Raw genomic sequence first — 13,432 nt, 5'->3', positions numbered from 1 at the left:
AAGTATTCTTTTTCTTCTCTACCTCCACTATTCTTAATTTCTAACTTGTTTGGACGCCAAGGGTAAACAACGTCGTTTACTCATCATTCAGTGTGACAGAGAGAGTGTCATCTTAGCACTCAGTTTACCTAATCATCGCCGGAAATAGTTGAGGAACTATATTGGTACCCAAACTTAAATTTAAAAGACTAGTATACGAAATTTTGAATTTCAAAAATCAAATTGAATAATCGTGTGAATCTCAAAAACCAAAATAGGAATTTAGTCTATCACTCTAGCTTCTTTCACTGGAGTTACCAACAACATTGCTATCTTTTCTTATCATTAATCTTTTGAAATGCACCTAAAAATGATGGAAGAGAATTTAAAAAATGACTTCTAATAGTGCAAGAAAATTTTTAAAACTGAAATTGAGATTAGAGGTATACATTATTGATAAAGATTGAATTGAACAAAACTGTTATAATTATCACGTAACATGACTTTTCTCCATATACGTCATCATTAAAATACCTAAAAGACTAACGTGAGTAACTTATGTCAAATACAGGCAAAAAATTGGGACACTTGCATTGCAAGTCTAATGACTAGTTTAAGATTTAAATTTTTTAAAAAAATAATCATTTGTATCTATAAATTTTATAAATATTAATAAAAATATTCATCAAATAAAAAAATTAACATCATATCTGTAAAAAAATATTCTATACGATAAAAATACTTAATATTTTATTATTTTTTTAATAAAATTCTCAAATTATCCGTAATCTTTCTCTTCAACCTCAACTCCACGACGGTTCTCCCAATCACCGGAGCTTGGGCCTCTTCCAACATAATGTCGCGGATGAGGTTGCCGCCGCCTCTCAAATGCTCTGCCGCAGAACTCGACCAGGAAACCAAGGTTCCGACCACTTCATCCAGCTCCGCCGAATGGACTCAGAAGCTGAAGCTCACCGGTTCCGAAGCATTTTGCCCTATCGGCGGTTTTCCTTGCGGTGACATACTCAACAGTGTTTACGCCTTTGCTTCCGGTACTTTTTTTTCTTTGCCTTCTCTTGAATATGTTGCAACTATTCGATGGTGCTTGCAATTGAACGGTTATATGATTTGATTTTGTTATGGTTTCTGATGTGTGTTTGCGATATTGTTGTTCTCTGTGTGATTTTTTTTGTCTTTGAAATTTGCGTTATCAAGGGTATTATTTGCAGGCAATGTGTTTGAAAGAATGTCTTTGGTTGGGATGGTGGCGTATGGCTTGGTTGTGGCGCTTGGTCTGCAATTGGCCACAAAGAAGATGTTGCCTTTTGGGATTGACTAGTCTAATGCCCAGCTCATGGATGCTGCTAGAGAAGTTGTTGAAGGTGACGATGGAGGATAATATAGGAATTTAACGTATCTTTTTCAATGGTGTCAATAAAAATTTAACGATTTAGTAATTTTATCAAATAAAACTTATTTTTCATAGTATAAAGTTAGTTTAGTTTTTTTTCCCTCACTTTTGTCACTGTCCAACGGACTAAATCTTTCATGGTAAAAGATTATTATTTATTCTTTTATTCATATAATATTCATAATTATATATTTATTATATTTAATATTACTCAATTATTCTAGCGTATTTAAAAAATACAAAACAAGGTAAGCCATAATTAAAAACCATGCAACATGTTTTCACTTTTGAATGTGAAACAAGGTGAAACTTATTGTAGTCAACCAACTAACATAAACTGCAAGTCCGCAACTGCATGTAAGTTTCTTCTATCATCATTCTATAAATAGCCACACTCAATTTACAAACACACTAACCTCTCTTTCAAGTTTCAACTCTTTCTCTCTCTCTCTCTGCAAAAAACAAAGAAAAAAAGCTCAAACATATCTATCACACACACACTTGATCCTTGAACTATGAGACGATAACAATATCCATTTCTAGAAACTAACACCAGTTTCTTCCAAAGAACTTGTGAGCGACTTGAAGCAGCAACTAACCATCATCAGAACATGGAGAATGATGAACTAAGAGTGGCGAGCGCACGCATAGGAAGCTCGAGTATATGGAGAAGCAGTGGTGCTGTTGATGTGTTCTCAGGCTCTTCGAGGAGAGACGACGATGAAGAACAGCTCAAATGGGCGGCCATCGAGAAGCTTCCAACGTATCTACGCTTAACAAGAGGAATACTAACCGAATCACAAGGCGAATACACTGAGATCGATATCAACAAACTCGGTCCCTTGCAGAGAAAGAATTTGGTAGAGAGGCTAGTCAAGATTGCTGAACAGGACAATGAAAAGTTCTTGTTGAAATTGAGAAGGAGAATCGATAGGTAACAAAAGGAAACATACTAATTAGTCTAACATCATTTAGTTCTTGAAAAAACTAATTGAAATGTGTCAAAAAGATTTATAATGTGGTTGTTGTACTTTTTGAATTGCAGAGTTGGACTTGATATTCCGACAATTGAAGTCCGATTTGAGCATTTGAATGTTGAAGCTGAGGCTCATGTTGGAAGCAGGGCATTGCCAACAAACCTTAACTTCTGCATTAATTTGTTAGAGGTAATTAATCGTACGATATTATGATCATTTAGATTTTGGATCTTATTAGTCCAAAAAATTATATTTGGAAAAACATAATCAAACTTAGAAGTTAACATTTATTTTGTGCAGACATTAATTTTCTTTCCTCTGTTTTATCTTTTTGAAGGGGTTCCTGAATTCTCTTTGCCTTCTTCCGAGTCGAAAGAAGCCATTCACGGTTCTTCATGATGTTAGTGGAATCATCAAGCCTAGAAGGTGAATACGGACAACAATTCGACAATTCAAATCAGTGATTTTTTTTTGAGGAAACTATTTCTCAACATTTTCTTTTGGCTTGTGTAGAATGACACTGCTCTTAGGCCCTCCAAGCTCTGGAAAGACCACGCTGTTGCTGGCACTGGCCGGAAGACTTGGCAAAGATCTTAAGGTAAGGACATGTGGTGTGAGGAAATCAAGTTTACCTAAACTTCATGAGTCTAGGTTTACTATTGAGTTTGATTACCTTGGATGTGAGATTAAGCCTCTTTTTTTTAATCAGAAATTGGACTAATGAATTCTTAGATTTGGAGAGAATCCTTCTCATGCTTATTATGATTCAAAGTCTATATCTGATACATTGCAGTTTTCTGGGAGAGTTTCCTACAATGGTCATGGAATGGAGGAATTTGTGCCTCAGAGAACATCAGCTTACATAAGTCAAACTGATCTCCACATAGGGGAACTGACAGTCAGAGAAACGTTGGCCTTTTCAGCAAGGTGTCAAGGGATCGGAATGCGTTACGGTCAGTTTCAGGCCCGGGTTCTCTCATCTTCTACATTCTGTTTGCTCTGTATCAAAATTTCTTTTAAGTAACATGGTCTAAACTTATAAGGATCGTGTCAGTCAAACTTTGGTTAAACTGTTTACAATTTTTGGTAACTTGCAGATATGCTGGCAGAATTATCAAGAAGAGAGAAGGCAGAAAACATTAAGCCAGATCCTGATCTAGATATTTATATGAAGGTTTACAAAGACATAAATTACAATGTTAAATTCTTCAAAATATGATGAAATGGTTGGAATGTAGAAATGAAGATAAACATATTGAATTTTTCAGGCTGCAGCACTGGAAGGCCAAGAAACGAATGTAGTTACAGATTATATAATGAAGGTGACAAACTAAATTCATCAAAATTTTATATGATTTTTTTTTCTTTTTTTTTTTTTTTTGAATTGCTCTGCTCATAATAAATTGCAGATTTTGGGTCTAGAAATATGTGCTGACACCATGGTAGGGGATGAAATGATTAGGGGTATTTCTGGTGGACAGAAAAAGCGAGTCACAACTGGTAAAACCAGAAATTACATCATCTGTTTAACATTAAATTAAGTCATTTTCTTTTAGTAATTTTATTTTTCTTTTTCTGGTGGAAAATAAATTATTTAGGTGAGATGCTAGTTGGACCAGCAAGGGCACTTTTCATGGATGAAATATCAACTGGTTTGGATACTTCTACAACATTCCAAATGGTTAATTCTTTGAGACAATCCATTCACATTTTGAATGGAACTGCTGTAATATCTCTTCTCCAACCAGCACCAGAAACTTATGAACTATTTGATGATGTAATTCTCCTATCAGATGGACAAATTGTGTATCAGGGTCCAAGAGAAAATGTTCTCGAGTTCTTTGAATACATGGGATTTAAATGTCCAGAAAGAAAAGGAGTAGCAGATTTCTTGCAAGAGGTAACTTTCTAGTTTCTCCAAACACTTCTTGCTCTTTCGTCCCTGTAAAAATAAGAAAAGAAAATGACTAATTTGCCACACTTTTTTCGAATAATAAAGGACAGATTTGTCATTTTGAAATAATGGACTAAGCTCTTTCTGTTAATGTATGTAATAGGTAACATCAAGAAAAGATCAAGAGCAGTACTGGGCAAACAAAGATGAGCCTTATACCTTTATCTCTGTAAGAGAATTTGCAGATGCATTTCAGTCATTTCACATAGGCCGAAAACTCGGCGACGAGCTCGCTACCCCGTTCGACAAGACCAAAGGCCACCCTGCTGTTCTAACCAAGAACAAGTATGGTGTTAGCAAGAAGGAATTGCTAAGAGCTTGTGTTTCAAGAGAATTCTTGCTCATGAAAAGGAACTCCTTTGTCTACATTTTCAAGATGTGGCAAGTAAGTACTATTCAAAGTTATGGTCCTCACTAAAAATATTTGTCAAAATATGGAAGTTTGATACGATTTGTATATAGATATATCGGATTGTTAATGTAACAGTTTTTAAATGATGGTTATTTTAGATAACATGGGTATAAAGCTTTGATATTCGAAGCTTCATTAATCAGTACTATGGTCAACTAGATAGAAGTTTGATCCTGTTCATTCTTTTCAGTTGATTCTAACAGGACTCATAACAATGACATTGTTCTTGAGAACTGAGATGCATCGGAACACAGTATCTGATGGCGGGATCTACATGGGGGCTTTGTTCTTTGTTCTGATTGTGATAATGTTCAATGGATTCTCTGAGTTATCCATGACCATTGCAAAGCTCCCTGTTTTCTACAAGCAAAGAGACCTTCTATTCTATCCTTCTTGGGCATACTCCTTGCCAACATGGATCCTTAAGATTCCTATCACTTTGGTAGAAGTTGGTATTTGGGTTGTCATGACTTACTATGTTATAGGCTTTGATCCAAGTTTTGAAAGGTGAGTAAAGGTCTTTCAAGTAACAATAATAATACTTGAACTCAAAATTTTGTACCCAAATTTTTTAGTTCAACCATAATTATTGTTTTTGTAACATGCATAAACTTGAAATAGAGTCATGTTTTTTAAATAGAGTTATCGTCATATTTTGGGCCTACATACCAATAGTATTACACATCTAATATAAAATAGGGTGTGGATTCGTTCCTATACAAGTGAAGTTCATATATCATTCAATACCATATAGATGATATGTTGACAAGGAGAATAATGATTACTATGTTCAACTAACACTACTTTCTGAGATAATTTGGTTTTGATTATGCTCATATAGTTTCTCACGGCAGGTTCATCAAGCAGTATTTTCTGCTAGCTTGCATCAACCAGATGGCCTCTGCACTTTTTCGATTTATGGGGGCAGTTGGGAGGAACCTAATTGTGGCCAACACATTTGGATCATTTGCTTTACTTGCAGTTATGGTCATGGGTGGATTCATCCTATCTAGAGGTGAAATGTTAATTCAGTTAAAGGTTATCAAATTCTCGAGTTAACCGTCAACTCAAACTCCTAAACTCTAAACTTTGAGTTTATAATAAGTTTTTGTCTTCAAATAGAGTGAGAAGTAGTTGGATATTCCTATTCCACAACTATTAAAATTTTTATTTGTTATATGATTATCAAATATTATAATTGAAAATGAATGGTTGTAGATGTCCTAGTCTCCTAGAATATGCAAGGTAGTTAACAAAGCCTTTTTCAGCTACATGAATCAAAGACATCGTTGCATTGTGTCCATGCTTTGAGATGCAACCTTGTTTTACGTTGGCTGTCATAGGCCTAACATAACCCTACATGGATCCAATGATGTCATTGCGTCGTGGCCTTGCATTAGGATGCGACATTGTTTTGCGTTGGCTATCGCAGGCTTAACAACCCTCCTCATTTTTCCGAACAAGGGACCAGCTATATAAATATAAGCCGAGTTCTCCTAGAATATGAAAATACTATTGGAAATTGAGTTTACAATTCAAGTTTACCTAATCTTCACAAGTTTAGATGGAATACCGAGTTTGATTGCCTTGACAGAGTTTATTATAAAAAAATACATTTATTTCTCCGTTACCTTGTTTTAAACTCCTAATATCAAAATCTAACACATAACTACTTACATTCTTTTGAATCAGTTGATGTGAGGAAGTGGTGGTTATGGGGCTACTGGATCTCTCCCATGATGTACGGACAGAATGCTATAGCTGTGAATGAATTCCTGGGAAACAGTTGGAAACATGTAAGGAATACAATCAAACCAATGAAACATGCACAAAGAATACAAAATGACTAGTGAACAAGTTTGATATGATTTTGATAATTAAGTGAATTTCTTATTGATATTATTGCAGGTTCCACCTAATTCAACAGAACCATTAGGTGTTAAGGTCTTAAAAGCACGTGGAATATTCCCTGAAGCACATTGGTATTGGATTGGAGTTGGAGCTTCCATTGGATACATGTTACTCTTCAATTTGCTTTTCCCTTTGGCCTTGCATTTTCTTGATCGTAAGTATATTAAATTCAACTGGGGAACCAACTTTTTACGGCTAATATCAGCCAACATTTTTTACTTCTAAATTCTAAACTCTAAATCCTAAATTTTAAAATTTATATGCTAAATTCTAACCCTAGACACTAAATTCTTCAAAAACTAAGGTTAAAAGAAATAATTTTACAATAAAGAGAAAAAGTTGGCTAATGTTAATTATTTTTAAGTTAGTTACCTATACTTTTTAGAAATTTATTTGGAGGAGACATACAAAAAAAAAGGGGCAAAATACCTTTATTCTATGGGTGAATAGTCAAATTAGTCCCTGAAAGATAAGACATTCTTTAAATTCATCCCTGAAAGATTTTTTCAATCAAATTGGTCCTTCAAAGTTTGCAAATTAATCATATTTGTCCTCCAGTCACTCCATTAACAATTTTCTTCAAAGATTGATGTTATAAAATGTTAATTGATAACATATATAATACTTGATATGTCTAATTGGATATTGACCAAATATGTTTATGAAAATTTATTAATTTAGTCATTTCTCCCCATTACAAAAATCCTATTCCTAATATGACCTAGTGACTAAATTGATAGATTTTCGTAAACATATTTAGTCAACGTCTAATTGAACATGTTATGTGTCATGTATGCTATCAGTTAACATTTGACATCATCAATCATTGACGAAAATTGAGAGTGGAGTAACTGAAGGACAGATATAATTAATTCGTAATCTTTGAAACACCAATTTGATTGAAAAAATCTTTCGGGACGAATTTGAAAAATACTTTATCTTTCAGGGACTAAATTGATTATTAACCCATTATTCTATCTTTTGGTATCAGTTCTGAATTTCTGATGCCTTAGCAAAAAGTTGTAAACTATGTACTAAAACGAGCTGTGTATCCATCCCTACACCAGCTTTCTAGTAACTATGATCTTTATACGTGCATGCGCTACCTTCAAATATGTGAAACTGTAGCACTGCTCTAAGAGTTGAATCATTATGCTGCAGCATTTGGCAAACCACAAGCATTGATATCAGAAGAAGCTTTAGCTGAAAGGAATTCTGTTAGGAATGATCACATCATTGAACTTTCTTCTGGAAGGAGTGGAGCTTCTGGTTGTTCACAAGTTCCACTAGCTTATGTTTCATATTCTTAGCTTCACACATGTTCATTGTGTAATATTATAAGTGCAATTTTCAATGCAGATAAAAGTAATGGAAGAAGTGTGTCATCAAGAACCTTGTCTGCAAGAGTTGGTGCTATTAATGGAACTGATCGCAACAGAAAGCGTGGGATGGTTCTTCCTTTCACGCCTCTTTCTATCACTTTTGATGAAATCAGATATACAGTAGACATGCCACAGGTAAAAATAACTGATTTCATAAAGCATCTTTCAAGTGCTGGATCAAACAACACATGTAAATGAATACTGGTTTCGGTTTATGCTTGCAGGAAATGAAGGCCCAAGGCATAGTTGAAGATAAACTTGAACTGTTGAAGGGTATTAGTGGAGCTTTTAGACCAGGAGTTCTAACAGCTCTAATGGGTGTAAGTGGAGCTGGTAAAACCACTCTAATGGATGTGTTATCTGGGAGGAAAACTGCAGGATATATTCAAGGCCAAATCACCATATCAGGGTACCCTAAGAAGCAAGAAACATTTGCTCGCATATCCGGATATTGTGAACAAACTGACATACACTCTCCTCATGTCACAGTCTATGAGTCACTTGTTTATTCTGCATGGCTAAGGTTACCCCCTGAGGTTGATTCTTCCACAAGAGAGGTAAAGTTCGATGTACTATTTTTTCCTCTCTTGGGTTTCTTCAAATGGAATTTTCCTGTAAAATGTGTTTTTTTTTTGTCTTAGATCTTGTATTTGTTGGATCCTATTCTTGGCATTATAGCAATGTTTGCTCCATTCATTTCATACTCGAATAGATTGACATATTTTTTCATCTTAGAAAATGTCCTATCTCAGTTTAGCTTCTTACAATTCTTATTGATTGATTGTAGATGTTCATTGAGGAAGTTATGGAGCTAGTAGAGCTGAATTCATTGAGAGATGCATTGGTTGGATTACCTGGAGTGAATGGTCTGTCCACAGAGCAGCGCAAGAGGCTAACTATTGCGGTCGAACTTGTTGCAAATCCATCAATAATATTCATGGATGAACCTACCTCTGGCCTTGATGCCAGGGCTGCTGCTATAGTTATGAGGACAGTGAGGAACACAGTCAACACAGGCCGAACTGTGGTGTGCACAATCCACCAGCCTAGCATTGATATATTTGATGCTTTCGATGAGGTTAGAGATCGATTATTCTTTTTCTGACTCGATAATGCTTTGCTAATTTCAAGTGTTTCAATGCTATAACTATTTTTTTCGTTTTATTACAGTTACTTCTCTTGAAGCGTGGAGGTGAAGAGATATATGTGGGGCCATTAGGCCGCCATTCTTCTCACCTTATCAGTTACTTTGAGGTCAGCAACTAGCTCTTAAGTGGTAATTAGTATTAAATGTTTCTTGTTTTATCAGTCACTTTATTAATCAAACAAAGATATGCATGCTATATAGGGAATTAATGGAGTGCCAAAGATCAAGAATGGTTATAATCCTGCAACTTGGATGTTGGAGGTTACTTCAGAAGCACAAGAGGAAGCTCTAGGAATTAACTTTGCTGAACTATACAAGAATTCTGATCTATACAGGTAAGGAACAACTTGAATTCAAAGAAAAGACATAGGAGCAATAATGGAAAACTTGATTTTGATTCAAATGTTTTACAAGAATAATTATAGTGTGCAAATATCGTAATAGTAGTAAGTTTGATGCACTCGTTTGACATCATTATCCAAACACATTCATTCTTTCGTATAACCATTCAAGTACTAGATATGACAACTAGTCTTTTTTTATTGATAGGTCAAAATATGATTGAATATCTTTGTAAAACTATTTTACACCATATTTTAATGACAAAGCTGCTCTTTTGTACAATTTTTACTGTCAATATGCTTTTCTATGGTTGACTAATATTTTCCACAATCACATTCAGGGGAAACAAGGCACTGATAAGTGAACTAAGTACACCCCCATCAGCCTCTAAGGACTTATACTTCACTACAAAGTACTCACAGTCGTTCATAACCCAATGTAAAGCTTGTCTTTGGAAACAAAACCTATCATATTGGAGAAACCCTCCATACAGTGCAGTGAGATTCTTATTCACAGCATTTATAGCCTTGCTGTTTGGGACAATTTTTTGGGATATTGGCTCCAAAAGGTACCAACATGCAACCATTAATGTCCTTTATTTTCTTTTTCATCACCTTAGTTTAGTTACATGTTTTGAATTTTGATTTCTTGAATGTAGGAAAAGAGCACAAGATGTATTTAACGCCATGGGATCCATGTATGCTGCAGTACTCTTCATTGGGGTACAAAATGCTACTTCCGTTCAACCTGTTGTGGCCATTGAGAGAACAGTCTTTTACAGAGAAAAAGCTGCTGGAATGTACTCAGCTTTGCCATATGCATTTGGACAGGTATGCATAAAGTTTCCCATTTAACGCATAGGATTATATTTGATAAGTCTTTTAGGACAGAAAATACAGAGATACTGAGATAAACAAAATAAAGACAAGACAGAAAATTTATATCTGTTCATGTCTAAATTGGTTTTTGCCTTGTATTACTTACTCCGTTCACTCTAATGAAAATGGAAACTCTAAATCTAATGAAATTTTAACCAATTTAGCACATTTGAAAATCCTACAGGTTGCCATTGAGATCCCGTACATATTGCTACAGACCCTGGTATATGGTGTTATAGTGTATGCCATGATTGGGTTTGAGTGGACAGCTATGAAGTTCTTTTGGTATCTGTTCTTCATGTTCTTTACATTTTTATACTTCACCCTATATGGGATGATGGCTGTTGGTGCTACCCCAGATCACCATGTTGCTGGCATAGTTTCTTTTGGGTTCTACTTGATATGGAACCTTTTCTCAGGATTTGTCATTCCTAGAACTGTAAGCTACCATTATCCCTTGTGCTTTCACTTTAATATTTTAGAAAATGCTACTCGTATGATAGTTTAGAAAATATTTGAAGAAATACATAGGTGCAAAATGGAGTTTTAACAAAATTATCAAATTGTCAATCATGCTTGATAGAATTGCGTACATTTACACATTTTTTTTTAACAACTAAAAGGAAACCAATTGATTATTAAATTGATTTTTTAAATAGAGTTGATCACTTAGATATATAAGATAAATATTAATTTTTTTATGAATTGTTTTATTAATAAAGTGATCTTTAGATGTCAATTCAATTTAAACTTTATACATAAATGGTTATCCATCAAAGTGAAACCGTCTCTCTATACTGAGTCCGGTTTCATTCCATCAATTATTTCCAATGCAAAGCGCAATCCAAAAAATAACTATTTTTTTGTATTTTAAATTCTAAAAATACTCCATTGAAGTTGTTACACCTTAACATGCATGACTATTCGGTGACTTCCCAAAAAAGGCACAAATAACATCATTCCTCACATTTGCGAAACTTTTGAAATTTACAGAGAATGCCAGTGTGGTGGAGATGGTACTTTTGGATTTGTCCTGTGTCATGGACCATGTATGGATTAGTCACTTCACAGTTTGGTGATGTAACTGAACGCATAGACACTGGAGAAACTGTGGGAGATTTTGTAAAGAGCTATTTTGGATATAGAGATGATTTCATTGGTATAGCTGCTGCTGTGGTTGTTGGCTTCGCATTGCTCTTTGGATTTACCTTTGCCTTTTCAATTAAGGCATTTAATTTCCAAAAGAGATGAAAACATTTTTATATATACATTTGTACAGAATTTAATTAATAATGGAATTGAACGCAGTTGGGGACGTTTTGTTGTGGAAGAGGCAAGTGTCTATCTAGCTGTAGAGCTTCATTGACCGAAGCAATTCAGAGTCAGTGAATTGTCCTTGGAAAATTTACAAACAGTTAACCTTTTTTTCTGGCGAATTTCATTGTGAGGCTTAAGGAAATGAGTTGCTGAAAATATCCTCAATGTGGGAACTTTTTTTAATGTAAGATTATGGAAAATGGTCAACGATAAAGTGTTGAAAGAGTGAACTTTTTTTTTCCCTTTCTTTAAGTTGGATAAGACTTTGAAAGTAAGATTCTAGAAAACGGATTTGTGAAAGTGGATGGGAAACATTGGAAAGAAAAGAAATGAAGATGAAAATTTTGAATTCGAAGAAACAGAAGAGAAAGTGTTTGGGGTTAGCATTAGCAACTAGCAAGGGAGTTTGGACTTCTGTAACGCTGTCGTTTTTAAAATGTTTTTTTTTTTTTTTTTTTTTGTGTCTTGGTTTTTAAAAAGTTTAAACTTTGTGGTATGTTTCTCAAATTACATGTTTGGGTTAATGGTAATGCTGCATGTGGAACATGCATTTGAGAAATGAATTATTTTCCTTTCTACTTGTGCCTAAAACGTAAAAACTATACAATAATTTGTGTTTTTTTTAATATATAAATGCCCGAGAAAGCTCAATTCAAGAACAAACTATACTTGATTAAATATGAACAAATCATACCAGAAAAAAAAAAACAGAAACGAGAATCAAATCACTTGAATTAACCCAACCAACCTAGAGTGAAGTTATCACTTTTTAAATGAGTCCAAACATAAGATTTTAATTGTTAAGGGATCCACTGCGGTTATATACCTAAGATTTTTACAATATAAAACTATAGCAAACATACATTCACTTTTACTTCCCATACACTCATGAAAGCTAATGTTAATGGAAATAGTTATGATCTAAGATTGTAGAAAATAGAAATACGTCAGTTAGTATAACTATCTTTCCCGTTTCAAAAGTACAACCGTGTGAAGACCACTAAATTGTATGGTTTAAAAAAACCTCAAAAGGCACAGTATGTCAAGGCATTGTTTTGTCAAAGGGTGTGTCCGATTGGAGAAATTATAGAGTATTCTCATAAATTTTAAGATAAGAATATTTTATTCTTATATTTGGTTCAAAGTTAAGAAAAAATAATCTTTAGAATAGAAATAATACTACTAATTTAATTCCTACCTTTTTTCTGGTTATCTTTAATTCCAATGGAAATAGAATTTATATAACAACAAAAAAAGGACCAAACTATTCTTATCCGAATAACAAAACTAAACATAAAAATGTTATAGGTCAAGTAATTTCATTCCTAGACAGTATGTTTTTGGGAATGATAATCTTGAGAATAAAAACTAATATTTGAACCACACACTTCAAATGTACTAATTGTAGGCTATTGTCTTTTACAAATGCCGATTGAAGAGTGACTTGGATGATAAAAAATCAGTCGCTAGCTATTGCATGTATATGGGAACTAATCTGATCTCTTGTTAGTGCCATAAAAAGCAACGTAGTAAGAGCAGCAAGAAAGCAGAATATAGAGCATTGGCCTTTGCTCAAACTGACCTCATCTCTCTTTATAGCAACTACTGAAAGAATTGAGAGTGCCTCAATTGATAACTCTCAGCATCTATTGCGACAACCAAAGTACACAATTAAGGTTGTCAAACTCGCAAATCTAGATAAACTCATAGAGCTGATCTAGA

The 13,432-nt window shown here is 34.2% G+C and overlaps 2 protein-coding genes across 2 annotated transcripts; both read left to right on the top strand.

The window, feature by feature from the left end:
* The first annotated feature begins 738 nt into the window (after nt 1-738).
* On the top strand, nt 739-1,471 carry LOC148549954 (thiol-disulfide oxidoreductase LTO1-like). The gene is made up of 2 exons (XM_088497621.1): nt 739-1,031; nt 1,209-1,471. Exons 1-2 carry the CDS (start codon nt 836-838, stop codon nt 1,316-1,318), a joined length of 306 nt encoding a protein of 101 aa, XP_088353747.1. The 5' UTR covers nt 739-835; the 3' UTR covers nt 1,319-1,471.
* LOC107612959 (pleiotropic drug resistance protein 1) lies at nt 1,221-11,829 on the top strand. The gene is made up of 25 exons (XM_021110009.2): nt 1,221-1,361; nt 1,959-2,324; nt 2,436-2,556; nt 2,705-2,793; nt 2,881-2,965; nt 3,161-3,320; nt 3,465-3,541; nt 3,636-3,689; nt 3,777-3,867; nt 3,966-4,267; nt 4,425-4,706; nt 4,924-5,240; nt 5,588-5,748; nt 6,426-6,529; nt 6,642-6,798; nt 7,806-7,913; nt 8,004-8,161; nt 8,251-8,583; nt 8,814-9,104; nt 9,197-9,280; nt 9,375-9,508; nt 9,856-10,083; nt 10,174-10,345; nt 10,578-10,832; nt 11,387-11,829. Exons 2-25 carry the CDS (start codon nt 2,002-2,004, stop codon nt 11,642-11,644), a joined length of 4,344 nt encoding a protein of 1,447 aa, XP_020965668.1. The 5' UTR covers nt 1,221-1,361; nt 1,959-2,001; the 3' UTR covers nt 11,645-11,829.
* The last annotated feature ends 1,603 nt before the right edge of the window (nt 11,830-13,432 follow it).

The sequence above is a fragment of the Arachis ipaensis genome, chromosome B8 (genome assembly GCF_059453495.1).
Source record: "Arachis ipaensis isolate K30076 ecotype BB chromosome B8, ASM5945349v1, whole genome shotgun sequence".
Classification (NCBI taxonomy): Eukaryota; Viridiplantae; Streptophyta; class Magnoliopsida; order Fabales; family Fabaceae; genus Arachis; species Arachis ipaensis.
Note: the sequence above shows the minus strand (reverse complement) of the source record. Positions and strands in the feature narration are given on the sequence as shown.

What these genes read in the sequence shown, in the direction of transcription:
- LOC148549954 (XM_088497621.1), top strand. Translation starts at nt 836, where the DNA reads ATGTCGCGGATGAGGTTGCCGCCGCCTCTCAAATGCTCTGCCGCAGAA. An exon ending in TGTTTACGCCTTTGCTTCCG is followed by an intron (nt 1,032 to 1,208) that starts GTACTTTTTTTT and finishes TATTATTTGCAG; the next exon opens with GCAATGTGTTTGAAAGAATG.
- LOC107612959 (XM_021110009.2), top strand. Translation starts at nt 2,002, where the DNA reads ATGGAGAATGATGAACTAAGAGTGGCGAGCGCACGCATAGGAAGCTCG. An exon ending in TCTGCATTAATTTGTTAGAG is followed by an intron (nt 2,557 to 2,704) that starts GTAATTAATCGT and finishes ATCTTTTTGAAG; the next exon opens with GGGTTCCTGAATTCTCTTTG. An exon ending in ATCTAGATATTTATATGAAG is followed by an intron (nt 3,542 to 3,635) that starts GTTTACAAAGAC and finishes TGAATTTTTCAG; the next exon opens with GCTGCAGCACTGGAAGGCCA.